This window comes from Mustela nivalis, assembly GCF_964662115.1.
Source record: "Mustela nivalis genome assembly, chromosome: 8".
Classification (NCBI taxonomy): Eukaryota; Metazoa; Chordata; class Mammalia; order Carnivora; family Mustelidae; genus Mustela; species Mustela nivalis.
In genome coordinates, this window is record NC_139027.1 from 124,198,691 (window position 1) to 124,214,832 (window position 16,142).

A 16,142-nucleotide genomic window follows, 5' to 3' on the forward strand; every position below is an offset into this window, starting at 1 on the left:
TTTCTCTCTGTCAAATAAATAAATAAAATCTTTAAAAAAAAAAAATCACTTATCACATCTCAGTCTAAATTTCCTCATCTGAAATACTGAGGTTTGGCTAGTCTTTGGGTCCTTTTGTAGGTCTAGAATGCTTTAGCTAGCATAATCCTGACACCTGGAGCACTTAACATATTTTTTAAAATATGTTTATCTTTGGGAGCTCCACAGTTTCAAAGTGTGATTGGTTGGGTTCTCTGGATAGCAGACTCTGAGAGAAATTTCCTTGCAAGAAGTTTATTGGAGGGTGCTCTTAGGATCAGCCTCTCTGTGGGAGCGAAGGAGGCAGGACTGAGCAGAGGGAAGCACTACGCTGGGGCAGGTGCAGCAAAGAGCTCTGGGGCTGGGATGGGACTTGATAGCCCACGTCACCCTTTCGCTGACTGAGCTGTCCCAGCACAAAGCAGTGAATTGGGGTCAGGTACTGCTTCTTGGCTGAGAGCAAGTCCTAGATTGGGACGCAGCTGGAAGCTGTGGCCACCATCTCTTTGCATCTGGGGGACAGGAGTTTTCAGTCTTGGAGGCAGGAATCTGGGGCACACACCATGACATCTGCCACAGGGAGTAAATCTGACTTGCAAAGTGGAAGCATGGCTGTGGTCACTTAAAATTCAAAGAGCCACATTGATGCATGAGGTAAACTTAAGATTTTGCTTTGGGGATTAACTGTTATCTTTTGCATTCTCCATAGTATTATGCAGTTGCTTGGAGCATTTCCTTCACCCAGTGGTCCTGCCTCTCCTTGTAGTCTGGTGAATGAGACCACTTTGATTAAATACTCCAGATTGCCAACCATAAACAAGCATAGTTTCCGGTACTTTGTCTTGGATAACAGTGTCATCCTGGCAATGCTGGAGCAACCTCTTGGAAATGAACAGAGTAAGTTTCAGCACTTTGGGCCTTTTCCACTGCTAAATTGACATGTTCATCAGTGCTACTCTCGGGCTGTTTCCAGGAATAGAGAAGGAAAAGGCTACAAATGCACACAATTCTGCATTTGTCAAAATGTCTCCTAGCTGTGTGATAATAGTAACTGAAAAATAGAGGGTCAGAAAATAGAATACACATATTAAATAGAATCTCTTAGACACTCTTTGTCTGTATCTGAATACCAGAAAGGAGCTCTGTAGTTCTATAAAAAGTTTATTTTAGTGGGATATTTTCTCTTTTGTACTGTGCATAAAAATTGTATTACTCTTCTTGAACTTTGGATCCTGCCCTTCTCCTCTTGTGGCCCTCACTCCCCGTTATTGTATTTTAGCTATCTGTGCCACCCAAACAGTTGGGAAATTTGAGGAGTCATCTTGGCCTGCTCCTTCATGTTTCTCCCTTCCGTAATTGGTGTCCAAGTTTCTGCTTACCAGTGACTCTTGCATCTTTTTTTCCTCTGCATCCCTCCCAATACATCCAAATGCAGGGCCTTATTATTTCTTACTGAGATTATTTTAGTTGCTTCCTGTCTGGTCTGATCCCCCCTCCTCTGGTTCCAAAATGTCTTATCCTTACCCTTGTCCTACTTGCTGCCACCATTATAGTCTTCCTCAAGTATGGATCTCACCATGCCAGGCCCTCCAGAAAACGCTTAAATGGTTTTCCATTGACACAGCATACACTTGTTCCCTCCTCAACTCCCCCCCCTTCCCCGCCCCACTGTAATCTATCTCAAGGTATATGACTACTACTTGCAACCCAGACTACTCAGAGTACATTTTTTTTTTTTTTTTTTTGATGGCTATTGGAATCAGCCAGTATGTAAAAGAAACATGTTCTCAGAGATACCCTTATTTCCGGGAAAGCGAAGGTTATAGAACCTATGGGCAGAGAGAGTCCAAGGAGTCTCCCACTGTTCTTCATTTACAGGTGAAGAAATGGAGGCTCAGAGAGGATATATATGGCTTAGGGTTACTCAAGAAGCGTGAGGTGTGACCAGGACTAGTGTCCTACACTACCCTACAGTTCAGAAATGAATGAATACCATCACAGGTTTCCCTTGTATGGTATGGTGGTAAGGTACGAAGACTTTAATGTAAAACAGATGTGGCCTTCAATCATTTCCCAGCTCCAGGAGTTCTAGTTCCAACTCTTCCCTGCATGCACTTCTTTCTTCCCTGTCCCAGACCTAGGGCTTGCATCACTTTTTTCCCTGGCTTGTGCTTATTATTCATGACTCCTCCAGCCTTCTACTCCCAGGCCACTTCCTAAGGAGTCTAAAATCTCAGTGTTCCCTTTAGGTTTCCTGTCCTGAGGGGTAAGTGTCAGCCCTCTTCCAGATTTTTTAGAACTTACCTACTCTCGTTCCTAGTAATTTCACTGCATTGGAAGTGTATTAAAAATATAAATAGTTGGGATTTTATAGATTTCTAAGAACATTTTGATCGTTTATTATAATTAGTAACAGAAGAAGTGAGAAAGAGAAGTTTGAAAAGTTTAACTCCCATACCAGGACGAAAGGAGGGAATAAGCAGGAGGATCTGGGTCACTCGGGAAGTCCATCCTGAGTTTCTCCCCATTGCCCTCTCCCTGCCCAATTCTCTGCCCCTGAACTTCCCCTGGGATGGAACAGGGACTGCCTGTGGATAGCAGTACATAGTAGGCATGGGGGAATGCAGCAGCAGCACTGCAGACACCCAGTCTGTTTTTCTGGACTAAGAGTATTAGCTAGGACTGCCAAAAATGTGTGTACCACTGGAGGCATGTGAGATGGTGTTAGTCAACACGTTGATGAACATAATTTTATTAATTGTTAAATATGTGTTTAAAAAATAAATTATTAGCACACCAAAACTCACAGTTTTCCACTTAAAGATACACAGTTTCCTTTTTGAATAGATTTAAATTTTAAAAAGAAGGTGGTTGATACAAAGTAAGATAATAATACTTACAGTATGTGGATATGGCAGAAACGGCAGAGGTAGCACACAGACAAGAACACTGTAGCTTTCAAACACTGTGCTGGGTTTGGATTATTAGTGGTTGATAACACGTGTATTTTAAATGGTTGTTGTCTGAAATAAAAACTTTTTACACCAATATTTTATTTTAGATGATTTTTTCCCCTCTGTCACTGTGCTGGTCCGGGGAATGTCTGGAAGACTTGCTTGGGCACAACAACTTTGCCTTTTACCCAGAGGAGCAAAAGCAAATCAGAAGGTATCCACTAGAAATTACAGGGAAGTGACTAGGAGCGAGTGAGTGTGTGCCTGTGAGTGTTTGTGTGTTATGATTTAAAGGTTAGATAACATCTCAACAAAGTTCATTGGTAAATATTTTTGATCATAGCCAGGGTTCAGTCATTTGGTTGACATCAGAATCATCTTAGGAGCCCACAATTCCCACATCCACTAAATTAATCTTTAAAGACATCTTCGTGACAGGTATATTTTCAAAAAGCTTTCCAGGTGATTGTGAATCTGCTTATGATTAAGAGCTGTTCTGAGCCATGGCCTCATTTTTTTATGCTATGTTAAATGTAATAAAACTCAGGTATGTGCCATATAGGAAAAAAATTTGATCGCTCTGGCAATAGGACTTAGTTTCATGTTGTTTTTGTATGATTTATTCCTGTATAATTGGTAATATGCCCTATAATTTTTTAATATGCTGTATAATTTAATGAAATCTTATTTGGGATGGCATAGTTTATTTTCTTTGTAATGTTTGTAATTTTGTGAATAAAATTTGCTCATGGGAGAAGGTTGGAAAATTCAGATAATAAGGAAGAAATTTTAAGTCATCTGTACCCTGACTTTCCAGATGTAGTCACTAAGTATTTTAGTAGATTTCTTTACAATCATTTTTTCCTTTCTGTACACGGTAATATTAAATGGAGTTTGAGTCCTTTTTGTATACTGTTCTTTTCACTTACAACATTAGAAGCTTTTACTTATGTTATAAAATTTCTTCAAAACATGACTTCATTAAATGTGTCACCAGCATTTAAGAGAGACAGCCACAAAATTGGAGCATGTGTCTAAAATCGTTTAACATCCTAGGTGTCTGTTTTAGATGAACTGTGTTTCTGCCCTGTGAGGAGCACACCACTGTTTTTGCTTGGTGGCGTCATGCAGATCACATTCTGTCAGCACTGTAAGCCAGTAAATTAGCATTAAAGACAGGAGGAAGGAGATTGGGAAAGGAATTAAAATCTGTTGGTGCTTTAATATGTATCTTGTACATTTTTATTTAATCATTACAATATCCTGATGATGGATATTTGCACTTTTCAGATGCAAAAACAAAAGCCACACAGTTAATGTATATTAAAGCAGGGATGTGGAGCCATGAGCATCTAGATTTGGTATTCAGTTAGACTCACTGTCTAGAGAGGCCCAGGGGACCCAAATTTCTGCTTGTTTATATTGGATGTTCTGAGAACCTTTGGAAAAGAGGGAGATTTGAGCCTTAAGTTCTGAACTGCTTTATCCATTGGTTTACCACTTATTGGAGATTCTGGCCTGAGGCTGTTAGAGATATACAACCCATAAGTCACAAAATCTGTAAAATGACGAACATTTTTGTAAAAATAAAAGAGTACACTAGTACATGGGCTGTTTACCTTTAGTGTTAACAGTGGTATTTGCAGATTCTTACTGAGTTCCAGTGTTATGTAATCCTAGGGAAACAGGCATCTAAGAGACCAGGAAAGTGTGTGTCATTATAGATGACACCAAATGTAATGCACATAACATTATTTATTTGTTTTATTTTCACAGCTTTTTGTACCTGAACCTCGTCCAGTTCCTAAAAATGATGTTGGATTTAAATATACTGTCAAACATCGACCATTTCCTGAAGAGGTGGATAAGATTCCTTTTGTGAAAGCAGATCTGAGCATTCCAGATTTGCATGAAATTGTCACTGAAGAAGTAAGATAAGTCATTTTTTCAGCTGTTGTTAAGGGAATGATGATAAACATTCTTGAACAACTGCCATGGTTGAGACTCTGCTTTTTTTTTTGATGTTACTGGAGATGGTTCATAAGATGACTTAGATCTCTGTCATCCAGGTTACCGAGTAGTAAGACAAGTGTAGTTTGTAGCTGATTCAAAGGACCTGGACCTCTCTTAGAGAGGCATCTGGGCCAGTCTGTGGTAGGTTTCAGCAGGATGGAGACATGGTCGCACTCTGGAGGGCATTTGGAGAAGGGAAACCCAATTCAGAGATTTGGATGACCATCCAGGCAGGGAAAAGGAAGGACTACCTGATTAATAGCAGAAGTTGAAACACATGGAATGTACTATAGAGATAAACCCAAGCAGTCTTCAGTTGATTAGAGAAGGAAAAAAACTGAAGAACTTAGATTCTGAAGCTGAGTGACAAAGGAGATGTCAGTGCTATTTATAGAAATATGAATTTTTTGGAAGAGGACAGGTTTGGCAAGATGGGAAAGATGTATTTGGTTTTAGATTTAGATAATTAGATTAACTAATAGGTATCTTAGATCAGGAGAGACATTTAAGAAGCAGGGGGCAGAAGTATGTCAGGGCACGAGAGAATAGGGCTGGAATGGAGGCTGCTTACTCTAGGCAGAGAGATCAGGGAGGAGGAGCGCTAAGTAGAGACCTCTGGATTTTGGCATGAATGTGCAGGTGACCCTTGAGAGCAGGTCCAAAGTCAGTGACACTAGTGTAAGGGGCTGCGGGATGAGTGGTTAATGAGAGGCAGTGCATGTAAACTACACGGTTAGCAGTTAAGAGAAGGGTACAAAGTGGATAACAGCATGAGGAAATGGCCTAGCTAAGGCAAGGCAAAGCTAGTTTTTACTTATTCTTTCTATTTTTTAAACTCATAGATGTGAGGAATATGAACATGCTTAGAGGCTGAAAGGAAGGAAGCAGTGGAGAAGGGCCTATGTCTGCTAACACTGTAAGATGGGCTAGGAAAGCACTAAGTAATCGAATAAGAGTCTGAGTGACTCTTAAAAAAAATAGCAAAACCATATTTCTGGTAAGACAGGAGAGAAGGAGTAAGCAGGTGGAGATTCAGAGACATTTGAAGGTGGAAAGGAGAGAAACTGAAGGAGCTCATGTAAATTTTAATTTTAGTTCTTAGCAATGAAATAGGGAATAAAAGATAGCTCATAAAATTGCCAGGCAGCCCAGCCCAGGTTAAATAGAATCGTCTGTAGTGAAATTACTTAACTTCCTGTGCTGACTGTCTTCTTTACAAGTCCTTGGGATCTGGAGGCATTAAGTAAAAAATTTGAATGGTGTAAGAATATGGAAGAATAATGGCCATTTGTATGTTTAGAGGAGGGTACCAAAATGTTAGATTTGGTGGGGGTGAGGTGGGTGGGTTGGCATATAGATGAAGCCAGGATACTACTAGCCTGGGACAACATGAGGAGGGGTTGAATGCCCACAATGGTGGGAAAGCGAGTGAAGGTGTGGGAGAGATATAGGAGGGGGCTTGTGGTTGGAGAAGGGACTCTCATCATCGTAGCTCGTGAAAGTACAGCTTATCTGAGGTACAGAGTGTTCTTGTGGACGGCCAAAGTTGTGAGGGTTGAGGAGGTTATAGAAATACAAGCCAGGCTATTGGAAGGATCATTGCTCACCACAGAGGATAGAGTTAGACTAGGATTGAGCAGAAGCGAAGCAGGGGGTAGGAGAGATTCTCTGAATCTAGTGGAGTAATCCATTCAGATGAGGACTTTGAACATGAGGGGCTACAGGGTGAGGGTGGACAGTGGTGAGGGAGAGGGAGTGGAAGCAACAACCCCTACCCCTTTCTTGCCCATTTGAGGGGAAGCAGAGACAGAATGGTTTCATTTACAGTTTTTGGGTATTTGTTTTAACCTTGAAACGTGTTTGCTTGGTTGCATTCTCTACTGAATTGAAACTCTGTTCATCACTGAAAATTATCTGCATTTCCTTTGTTGCTTAAAGCTTTATTTTTATTCTTAAATTAAGCTTAATCCTATTACTTTTCTGATAGTTCCAAAAAAATTAAATATTTGGTTTATTTCAGTTGGAAGAAAGACATGAAAAATTAAGGAATGGCATGACCCAGCAGATTGCTTATGAAGTACATCTTGAACAACAAAGTGAGGAAGAGCTGCGGAAGAGAAGTTTTCCTGATCCAGTTACGGATTGTAAGCCTCCACCTCCTGCCCAGGAATTCCAAACAGCACGCCTCTTCCTTTCTCACTTTGGATTTTTGTCCTTAGAAGCACTGAAGGTAATTTTCCTAAACCTCTATGAGTAAATATATTCATAAGTTAACATGGAGTTGATGATGGCCAAAACATTTTTATGAGAACAGAAGGAATTAAATAAATAAATCTTATCCTGCATGCAAGTCAATGAAATTCCGTGACACTGTAGTTTTTACTCTGCAAGTTCAAGACCGTTTGTCAACCATGAATCCTTCTGGATTGAGGGGACAGTCCCCGTCTGAGGGGGCTGCTTTGGTAATACACCTAGCACTGAAATTTGCTGAGTAGTGTAGGGCCCAAATCACATGTATAAATGAAATCTACAGATAATTAGAACAAGAATGTTAAAAATCTTCTATCAACGTTTATGACTGAAGGTACAGGCTACAGTGGGCTCTGCTCTTTCATGCCTCTTCTAAAAAGTAACAAGTATTTGTGACTCGAGAAGTTCTTATGTTGTGCAGGTTCTAAGATCAGACTGGCTGGGTTTAGGTCCTGACACCAGTGCTTGCCAACCTTGTGGTCTTGGGCAATTGCCTGATGTCTCCGAGTCTTAGGTCCTCATCTGAAACGGAGACAGTGAAAGTCCCCGCCACACTGTGGCTGTGTGAGGCTGCATGAGATATTTCATGCAGTGCTTAGAGCACGGCCAGTCAGCCTGGAAGAGAAATATTGCCATTCTTCTTCTTTTTTTCTTTAAGTAGGCTCCACACCCAGCATGGGGCTTGAACTCCCAACCCTGAGATCAAGTGTCACATACTCTACTGACAGCACCGGTCAGGGCCCAGATATTGCCATCTTTCTTCTTCTTCGTCTTCCTCCTTTTTAAAAGATTTTTAAGTCTTTTTAAATCTTTAAATCTTTTAAACCTCTCTATTTGAAAAAGAGAGAGCACAAGCAGGAGGTGGGGAGGTGAAGGGCGAGAGGTAGAAGCAGACTTCTCACTGAGCAGGGACCCAAATGTGGAACTAGATCCCAGCATCCTGAGATGACCTGAGTTGAAGGCAGACACTTAGCCTACTGAGCCACCCAGGCACCCCTCTTGCCATTATTCTTGATTCCATTATCCTTAAAACAGTTTTACAAGGAAAGTGCTACTATCCCTGTTTTACAGATGTGAAAACAGGCTCAAAAATATGAAATAGCTTGCCCAAGGTGGATTTAGAGTTTGTACTAAGGCCACTTTGTTTTGAAAAGCACAATTGAAGTGTACCAGGGAAGAAGCTGCTCATTGCAGAAGTTGTCTCTGCTCTTACTCCCTAGCAGCTACTAGGGTCAATGTTTTAGGAAAGCAAAGGTAACATTTCTGGTTTTGGGTTTCAGCACGTTGATGGAAAATGTTCTGAGTTGTAGAAAAGTGAGTTGGTGGTGGAGAGTATGAGTATTACTCTGAGCTCACACGAGTCAGGGGAGGGGCACAGGAAGAGGGAGAGAAGGAATCTCAAGCAGGCTCCAGCACAGAGCCCAATGGTGGGGCTCAGTCTCACAATCCTGAGATCATGACCTGAGCTAAAAACAAGTCAGCTGTTTAACCGACTGGGCCACCCAGGCACCCCTGTGAAATTTATTTTTTACTAGAAAGTGCGATAGATTACAGAGAAAATAGGATTCAAAATTATATACAGAGTATGATCTCAGTTGTCTTTGAAAAAATTATATACAGGGCGCCTGGGTTGCTCAGTGGGTTAAAGCCTCTGCCTTCGGCTCAGGTCATGATCCCGGGGTCCTGGGATCGAGTCCTGCATCGAGCTCTCTGCTCGGTGGGGAGCGTGCTAAAATCTTTAAAAAAAAAAGAAAAGAAAAGAAAAAATTGTATACATAGTATGATCTCAATTGTCTTTGACAAAAAAATAGTTGAAAGGAAATATACAAGAATGTGAAATAGTTTTTCTAGTTTAGGATAATGGTTGTGTTTATTCCTGCCAACTTTATAATTTTTTTACTTACATATATTAAACTATGAGCAAGTATTGCTTTTATAATTAGAATAATGAAAAGAGATAATAATTTCTCCTTTCTTCCTTTGGTGGTAGGAACCTGCAAATAGTCGCCTACCTCCTCACCTTATTGCACTTGATTCCACGATACCTGGATTTTTTGATGACATTGGGTATCTGGATCTCTTGCCATGTCGTCCCTTTGACACAGTTTTTATTTTCTATATGAAACCAGGTCAGAAAACCAACCAGGAGGTAAGATTTCTGCATTTTGGGGATAATTTTTTATGCTATAAATGTTAAAAAGTTTTACTTGGCTGTGTTTATCCATAGTGGTAGGTAGGTTATACATGATGCTTAAAGACTGTGAACCAGTTCAGAATGGAGTTAATGAAAATCGTGATGCTCAGAGTCCTAAGCCTTTTGACTCTCAAAAGAACGTGATGTAGAGAGGAGCCATAATGTGTCTTTCTTCCCCTTAAAGAATTCGGATTCAAAAGAAACTGAAATACAGAAGGTTAACCACAAAAAGCTTAAGGTGAAAAACAGCAGCAGATATTTACTGAGCATCTTCAGTGCCTGGTATAGAAATGAGTAACAGTCTTTCCTCTCAAGGAGCTTACCTTGCAGGTAATTTCACAAGCAAATAATTTCAGTTGAGGCATGCATAGCGTCCAGTGGGGAGACGAACACCTGAAATAAGGACAGAAGCGGAGGGCTTAAGTAAAACTTAAGTTAAAGAAGACTTAAGTTGGTGCATGTACCAAAGAGAGTAGGAGAAGTATGAAGAAAAATATAAGATAAAGGATAATGGGAAAATGGAGAATAAATGACAAGGGAGTTAAAGCATCTGTTGGAAATGAATAGTTGAAACATGGAATTGGCAGGCATCTACGAACTTTTGACTAGGAAAGGGCCAAAGGAAGAGTTACCAAATACAGTATTAGATGTACAGGGCACTATGACTACATGGTCTCAGAATTTTACGGTAATACTTGTAACACTGGTAGCTAATCAAATTGAACACACCATAAGAAATTTATCAAAGTCACAAAATGTTTATTTCTATTAGAAACACTATTTTAGATAATTGGTAGACTGTTAGAAAATGAGATTGATTTATGAGATTTATTATAAATGGTGAACTATTAGAAAATATGAGATTTCTCACCTCATGCTATTGACTCACTAAATATTAAGTGTCCACGGTCAGTTAGGTGCCAGGGTTGTAGTGGTAAACAGATCTGCAAGGTATCTGACATTCCAGAACTGCCGTCTAAAGGGGAAGACAGATGACTAAAGAAACAGTCATAGTAAAGTGTGCTAATTAGAAGCATTTTATAGGAGCCATCAACAGGAAAACCTAACCTCCTTTTGAGAAGGTTAGGAGGAAAATATTTTAGCTGTTATCTGTGGTTATATTGAGAGTGGGTAAAAAGGGAAAAGCAGATTTTTACTAACAAAGTCGTAGCATGTGTAATGGCCCTGGAGGTTAAGAGAGAATTCCATCTTCACCAAATTCACTGTGGATTCCAGTATACTTGGAGCTTGGGCTCATGTGGGCTTATGATGGCTGGAGGTGAGACTAGTGGACTCCAGGTATTTGAAAGAACCTGAGAATGGGGTTGATTGCAGAGGTTGGGGATTTATTTGGAAGAAGTCTCATGCATGGTTCGTATGACAATAGTAGGGTCATTTTTCTCCTTCCTGTAAAAGAAGACACAGACCGTTGAGATAGTTCTTAAACTAATTCCATTTCCTTAGCTTTCTAGGCATTGAGAGGGATGAGAGCATCGCGCAGTCTGCAGCCTCCTATAGAATGTCTGAGCCCCACCTTCCCTAGCTGCAGGATAGCTTTAGGGTAATTTCTAGTCGCCAGCCAGGGCGACTAGAATCTGCTCATCTATTGTATCCTGACTAATTTTTCAGAAATTGTTTATTTAAAACTTCCACTTCTGAATAACAATTTTAATTGAAAGAAAACTGGAAGTGGCTGTCAAATCAGTTTCCTTACGCTTACAGGACTGTGAAGGGCTGTGGGTGAACTACATAAGGTACTTCTAACAAGTGTTTAAGATGTGATGGCCTGGCAAGTTTGACCCAGTGGGTTGACAAGTAACAGAGGGAACACCCCATATGTTGATTTGCTCAGGCCTCTGTATGGTCTTGAATAGATTAGCACTGATGAACCACATCTGTGACTTGTAGACCGACTCCATCACTGTCATTTGGAGAGTTTTAAGAATAGTGATTGCAGGGTCCTACTTTTGCTGATGGTAGAAAGTCTGCAGTGGTCTAAGAGAATCTCATGTTTAAGATGTTGCTCAGGTGGCAGATTTATGTTTCCCTGGTCCTATAGAATCAGTGTCCGCTCACCCCTCTCTGAATTCAAGAATGCCTCAAATCTCTGTATGCTGATTTTGAGTGTTATATCAACAGTGTTACCTGAACACAGTGTTGCTGTGTTCAGTGTTAGGCAATCCTTTTATTTTTTGCTTTCATGTTGTGTGATTTGCTTATGTGTTTTATAGATGCAGTTCATACTGCAGACTTTTTTAATATTACCGATATCAGATTATAGGTTAAATGATCTTACATTAAGAACTGTAGTTCAGATAAACCACTTAATAATTTTAGTCATTTATTCTCACAAGGGAGATAACATTGAATACAAAATGAAATAAAAGTTAAATGTTTTTATAATTACTAAACTAAAAGTTTAGTGAAACATTCAAGAAAAAAATATTCCCTTGCTGATTTTGATACATTCCCCCCTTTTCATTTATAATTTGTAGAGGATTTCTCATTTTCCTTCCATTAGCATAGGGTTTTCAACAACAGTACTATTGCTATTTTTGGCTAGATAATTCTTTGTTATGGAAGCTGTCCTACAAATAGGTCACTAGATGCCAGTAGCACCCCACAAGCTGCGATGACAGAACTGTCTTCAGAGATTCCAGTTGCCCCCTGGAGGGGGAATCATAAAACTATGATTTTAGGGACTTTTCTTTTTGAGACAAGTAAAAAGCCCAGGTATTAAATCTTGTATTTAGTGAAGAAGGGTGAACCTTCTGGTCATTCTGTTTTTGCTGGAATGGCTGCATTCTCTTTTATGGACTCGGAGAAGGATTTTTTCTCGCTTGTTTGTTAATTATACCTAATCTTTATTGAATTTTTAATAGATTTGTACTTTTTATATCCTTTCTTATGATGTATAATAAAATAATCACATACCTGTGTAATGTATCTCACTAACCAGACAGTAAAGTCTGTGAAAACAGGGACATTGCAGTTTTAATTTACTTTAAGTAAACTTGTCTGGTTCAGTATTGTTTTGCAAGAGGGGAAGCTAAAGTCTTGCATTATCGCAGTTACTCTTTGCAAACATCATTATTATCCCTACTTTAAAGTTGAAGACACTGTAACAGTGAGGTTAAGAAACTTTCCCAAGGCCCAGCTAGGATTTGAACCCAAATCTGTCTTAACTAGAAGCATCATTTTTAACCAAAGGGATGTATTCCCAAGTTTATTCTGAGCTTAGACTTAATTTGTCAGATACTTTAAAGCTAACAGATTTTATGGAGATTTATTTATTTATTTATTTATTTTCAAGATTTATTTTGATATGCTCTTTTGTTTCCTTCACTATGGCTGATGATTGGTATGTATTTCAGATTTTAAAGAATGTGGAATCTTCCAGAAATGTTCAGCCACATTTCCTAGAATTTTTGCTTTCCCTTGGCTGGTCAGTAGATGTGGGCAGACACCCGGGTTGGACTGGGCATGTTTCCACCAGTTGGTCTATTAACAGTTGTGATAATGGCGAAGGACCTGAACAAGGTAAAACTCATCATGGTCATTGTTTTTCCTTGTTTTGTTACTCTTGGTTTCTCCCTCTTTACTATAAGTTTGTAGTCTTATTTTACAAAGAAACAAACCAGAGGTATCTTAAAGAAAACTTTTCTTCCCCTAATTCAACCCCTCACAAGAGGCCACTTAACACTAGTTTGTATATTCTTTCAGATGTCTTTTGTGTAAATGGGGAAAAAATTATAGACACATAAAGGTAGTTAATACAAAATTCATGGCTTAAATATCACAAGGCTAATAAGTTCCCTTTTATATTGTGAGTAAACAAATTCTGTTTTGTATAACAGTATTGTAATAAATTAAGATTTATTTGCTAACAAGTTTGCTAATGTATATTTTGCCCAGTACAGTTTTCTGTTAACAGGTGTGTTTTATAGATATCGTGGCTATCATTAAAGGTTACATTCTTGGGACATTATATAAAAGCCTTTGTAGTAAACACCTGACTATCTTGGAGAGATTCATGCCCATATCTACAAATCTTCTTGGGGAACTATAATCAGAATAATAAATACCAGGGCAAGTATAAATTTAAATTTAAGACCTTTACCCCTTCTGGCTCTTTGTTCTGAGGGCTCCTGAAGTCACTGGAGAGTTAATATTATCTCTGAAGTGGGTGATACCTGTGTCCAGTGCTTTGAATTATCAGAGTTGCTCTGTTAACCAGATTGTATTCTCTCAAGGTTTCCCACTGAATACCATGGTGACTTGTGACCTGTCATTTTTTCTGATTTCAGTCAAGGTTGAATGGAACTATTTGGGGATATACTCTAATCTTAATTTCCACATATCCTTTAATAATATGCTTGAGTATATTTAAGTCCTATAAGTAAACTGATAAAGAATATGCATATTTTTCAATTTGATGAATGTATCATTGGATGCTTATGGTTGCAGTAATAGAAAACTTGACCCAAACTGGCTTATATTTTAAAGGTCATTTATTATCTGATGTAAATTAAAATTCCAGAGCTTAGTGTACATTTTTGTTGTCATTTAACCAGCACCCTGTTCCCTTTCTCTGCAATTTTCCTTTAGCTCTACTGTTCGTATATCGATTTTGTCCCTAGCCTGGCTTCTCTCATAGTATGGAAAGGCCGTTCCAGGCTTTACATTCACATACCAACCCTAGCCCAAAGAGGAGAGATTAGCTGGGTCTCAGTACCTCCTACACCCAGGTCCTGAGATACGCAGTGATTTGGCCACTCCAGACCTGTTGCTATGGCAGGAAAGATGGACTGGCACTGGTAGAGAGCTGTAGACAAGGTACAACCTGTATGAAGAGTCAGTTTCACTTACAGTTCACACCTGCTACAGAATGCAGGAGGACGGGGTGGGTGTTGGGGCAAAAACCACAGTGTCTACTATAGTAGATGCAATGTGCCTTCCCAGTGTCGAAACCAGGATCTGGCAAATTACAGCCCATCCTATTTTTGCAAATGAAATTTTATTGGAACTCAGCTACACTTGTTAATGTATTGTTTACGACTGCTTTCATGCTGTGGTGCTCTCATACTTGAGTCATTATGGCAGAGACCATTTGGCCTACAAAGCCTTATTTACTATCTGGTCCTTCACAGAGAAAGTTTGTTAACCTCTGGTCTAAACTTCTGTGTGCCACATCCTCACCAACATTAGATATCTACCAGTCTGTTAGCTGAGAAATTTTCTGGTTTTTTTTTTTTTTTTTTTTTTAAGATTTTATTTATTTATTTGACAGAGATTACAAGTAGATGGAGGGGCAGGCAGAGAGAGAGGAGGAAGCAGGCTCCCCACTGAGCAGAGAGCCCAATCTAGGGCTCGATCCCAGGACCCTGAGGTCATGACCTGAGCCGAAGGCAGAGGCTTTAACCCACTGAGCCACCCAGGCCCCCCCAATTTTCTGTTTGTTTGTTTTTTTTTAAGATTTTATTTATTTATTTGACAGAGAGAGATCACAAGTAGGCAGAGAGGCAGGCAGAGAGAGAGAGAGGAGGAAGCAGGCTCTCCGCCGAGCAGAGAGCCCGGACGCGGGACTCGATCCCAGGACCCTGAGATCACGACCCGAGCCGAAGGCAGCAGCTTAACCCACTGAGCCACCCAGGCACCCCAATTTTCTGTTTTTAATTAAGATTGAGTTTCAGCATTTTTTCATATTTTTATTTCTCTCCGGAGAACTACTTGTTCATTTCCTCTTCCCAGTTTTTTTCAGGTTGTAGTTGGTCTTTTATGTATTACTGGTAGGGCATTATGTTCGTTTTAATTGAGAACTATACTAGCTCTCAGGAATGTTACTTTTGTTCATTCGTTCTTGCTGGCATAGAGCAGATACTATTACTCAGAATGCCTGTATATTTTATGTTCTGTCACTGACCATTGGGGAAGGTGGAGCAGAAGCAGAGCTGAGGAGCAGTAGAGAGAGACCAGAGACAGGAATGCCTTGAAAGCAAGAGTATGAAACACACAGACACCTGCCCTAACTCTGTTCAGAGGTTTGTGGTAGTTGTCTTCCTTTGGATTATTACCTCTTCCCGAAAAACTGTTTTCATAATCTGCCTCATACAGATGAGTTCAAGGCTTTGCTAATCAGAAGTAGCCTAATTTAGAGTAGTTTCAGAAACTGTGAATTTAAGATTTTATCATTTAAATTTAGTGTAAAGACATATAATGAACACTTAAAGTTTATTCTTCTTAAACACTCATTGGTTCTTGCTGGAAATGTGCCTTCTGTTGATTTCCATTTTATTAACCAGTTAAAATTTCATGAAGCAGGATGCAACTGATTTTTCCCACTTTTTGGAGCAATAATGTAGTATTTCTCATTCCTAGATGAAGTTATTTCTTCTGAAGACGTTGGGGCTAGCATTTTCAATGGACAGAAGAAGGTGCTGTATTATGCCGATGCCCTTACGGAAATAGCTTTTGTAGTTCCTTCTCCTGTGGAGTCCTTAAGTAAGAGCATTTTTTGTATGGTGCTGTTTTAAAATCTATTTTTGTATTCACTGATTTGTGCAGTATTTTTGCGTTGGGAGATATTCTGAAGTCATCTAAGTCATTGTTTAACTTCTAAGGCATGATAGCATTGAGATTATGCAGAGGTATAGGATGTTAGCTCTTCTTAACTTTCTTAAGAACACTAGTTAAAGACAGGGTAGACTGAACCT

At 39.5% G+C, this 16,142-nt stretch overlaps 1 protein-coding gene across 8 annotated transcripts in view; it reads left to right on the forward strand.

The window, feature by feature from the left end:
• Positions 1–16,142, forward strand: part of RALGAPB (Ral GTPase activating protein non-catalytic subunit beta) — an 81,956-nt gene that overhangs the window by 54,217 nt on the left and 11,597 nt on the right. For all 8 annotated transcript variants that reach the window (XM_082746328.1, XM_082746329.1, XM_082746322.1 and 5 more), the window contains 7 exons: positions 728–915; positions 3,080–3,186; positions 4,749–4,901; positions 7,006–7,215; positions 9,226–9,384; positions 12,804–12,969; positions 15,808–15,930. In XM_082746328.1, coding sequence (XP_082602454.1) covers positions 728–915; positions 3,080–3,186; positions 4,749–4,901; positions 7,006–7,215; positions 9,226–9,384; positions 12,804–12,969; positions 15,808–15,930 — 1,106 coding nt within the window. The remainder of the gene's footprint in view (positions 1–727; positions 916–3,079; positions 3,187–4,748; positions 4,902–7,005; positions 7,216–9,225; positions 9,385–12,803; positions 12,970–15,807; positions 15,931–16,142) is intronic.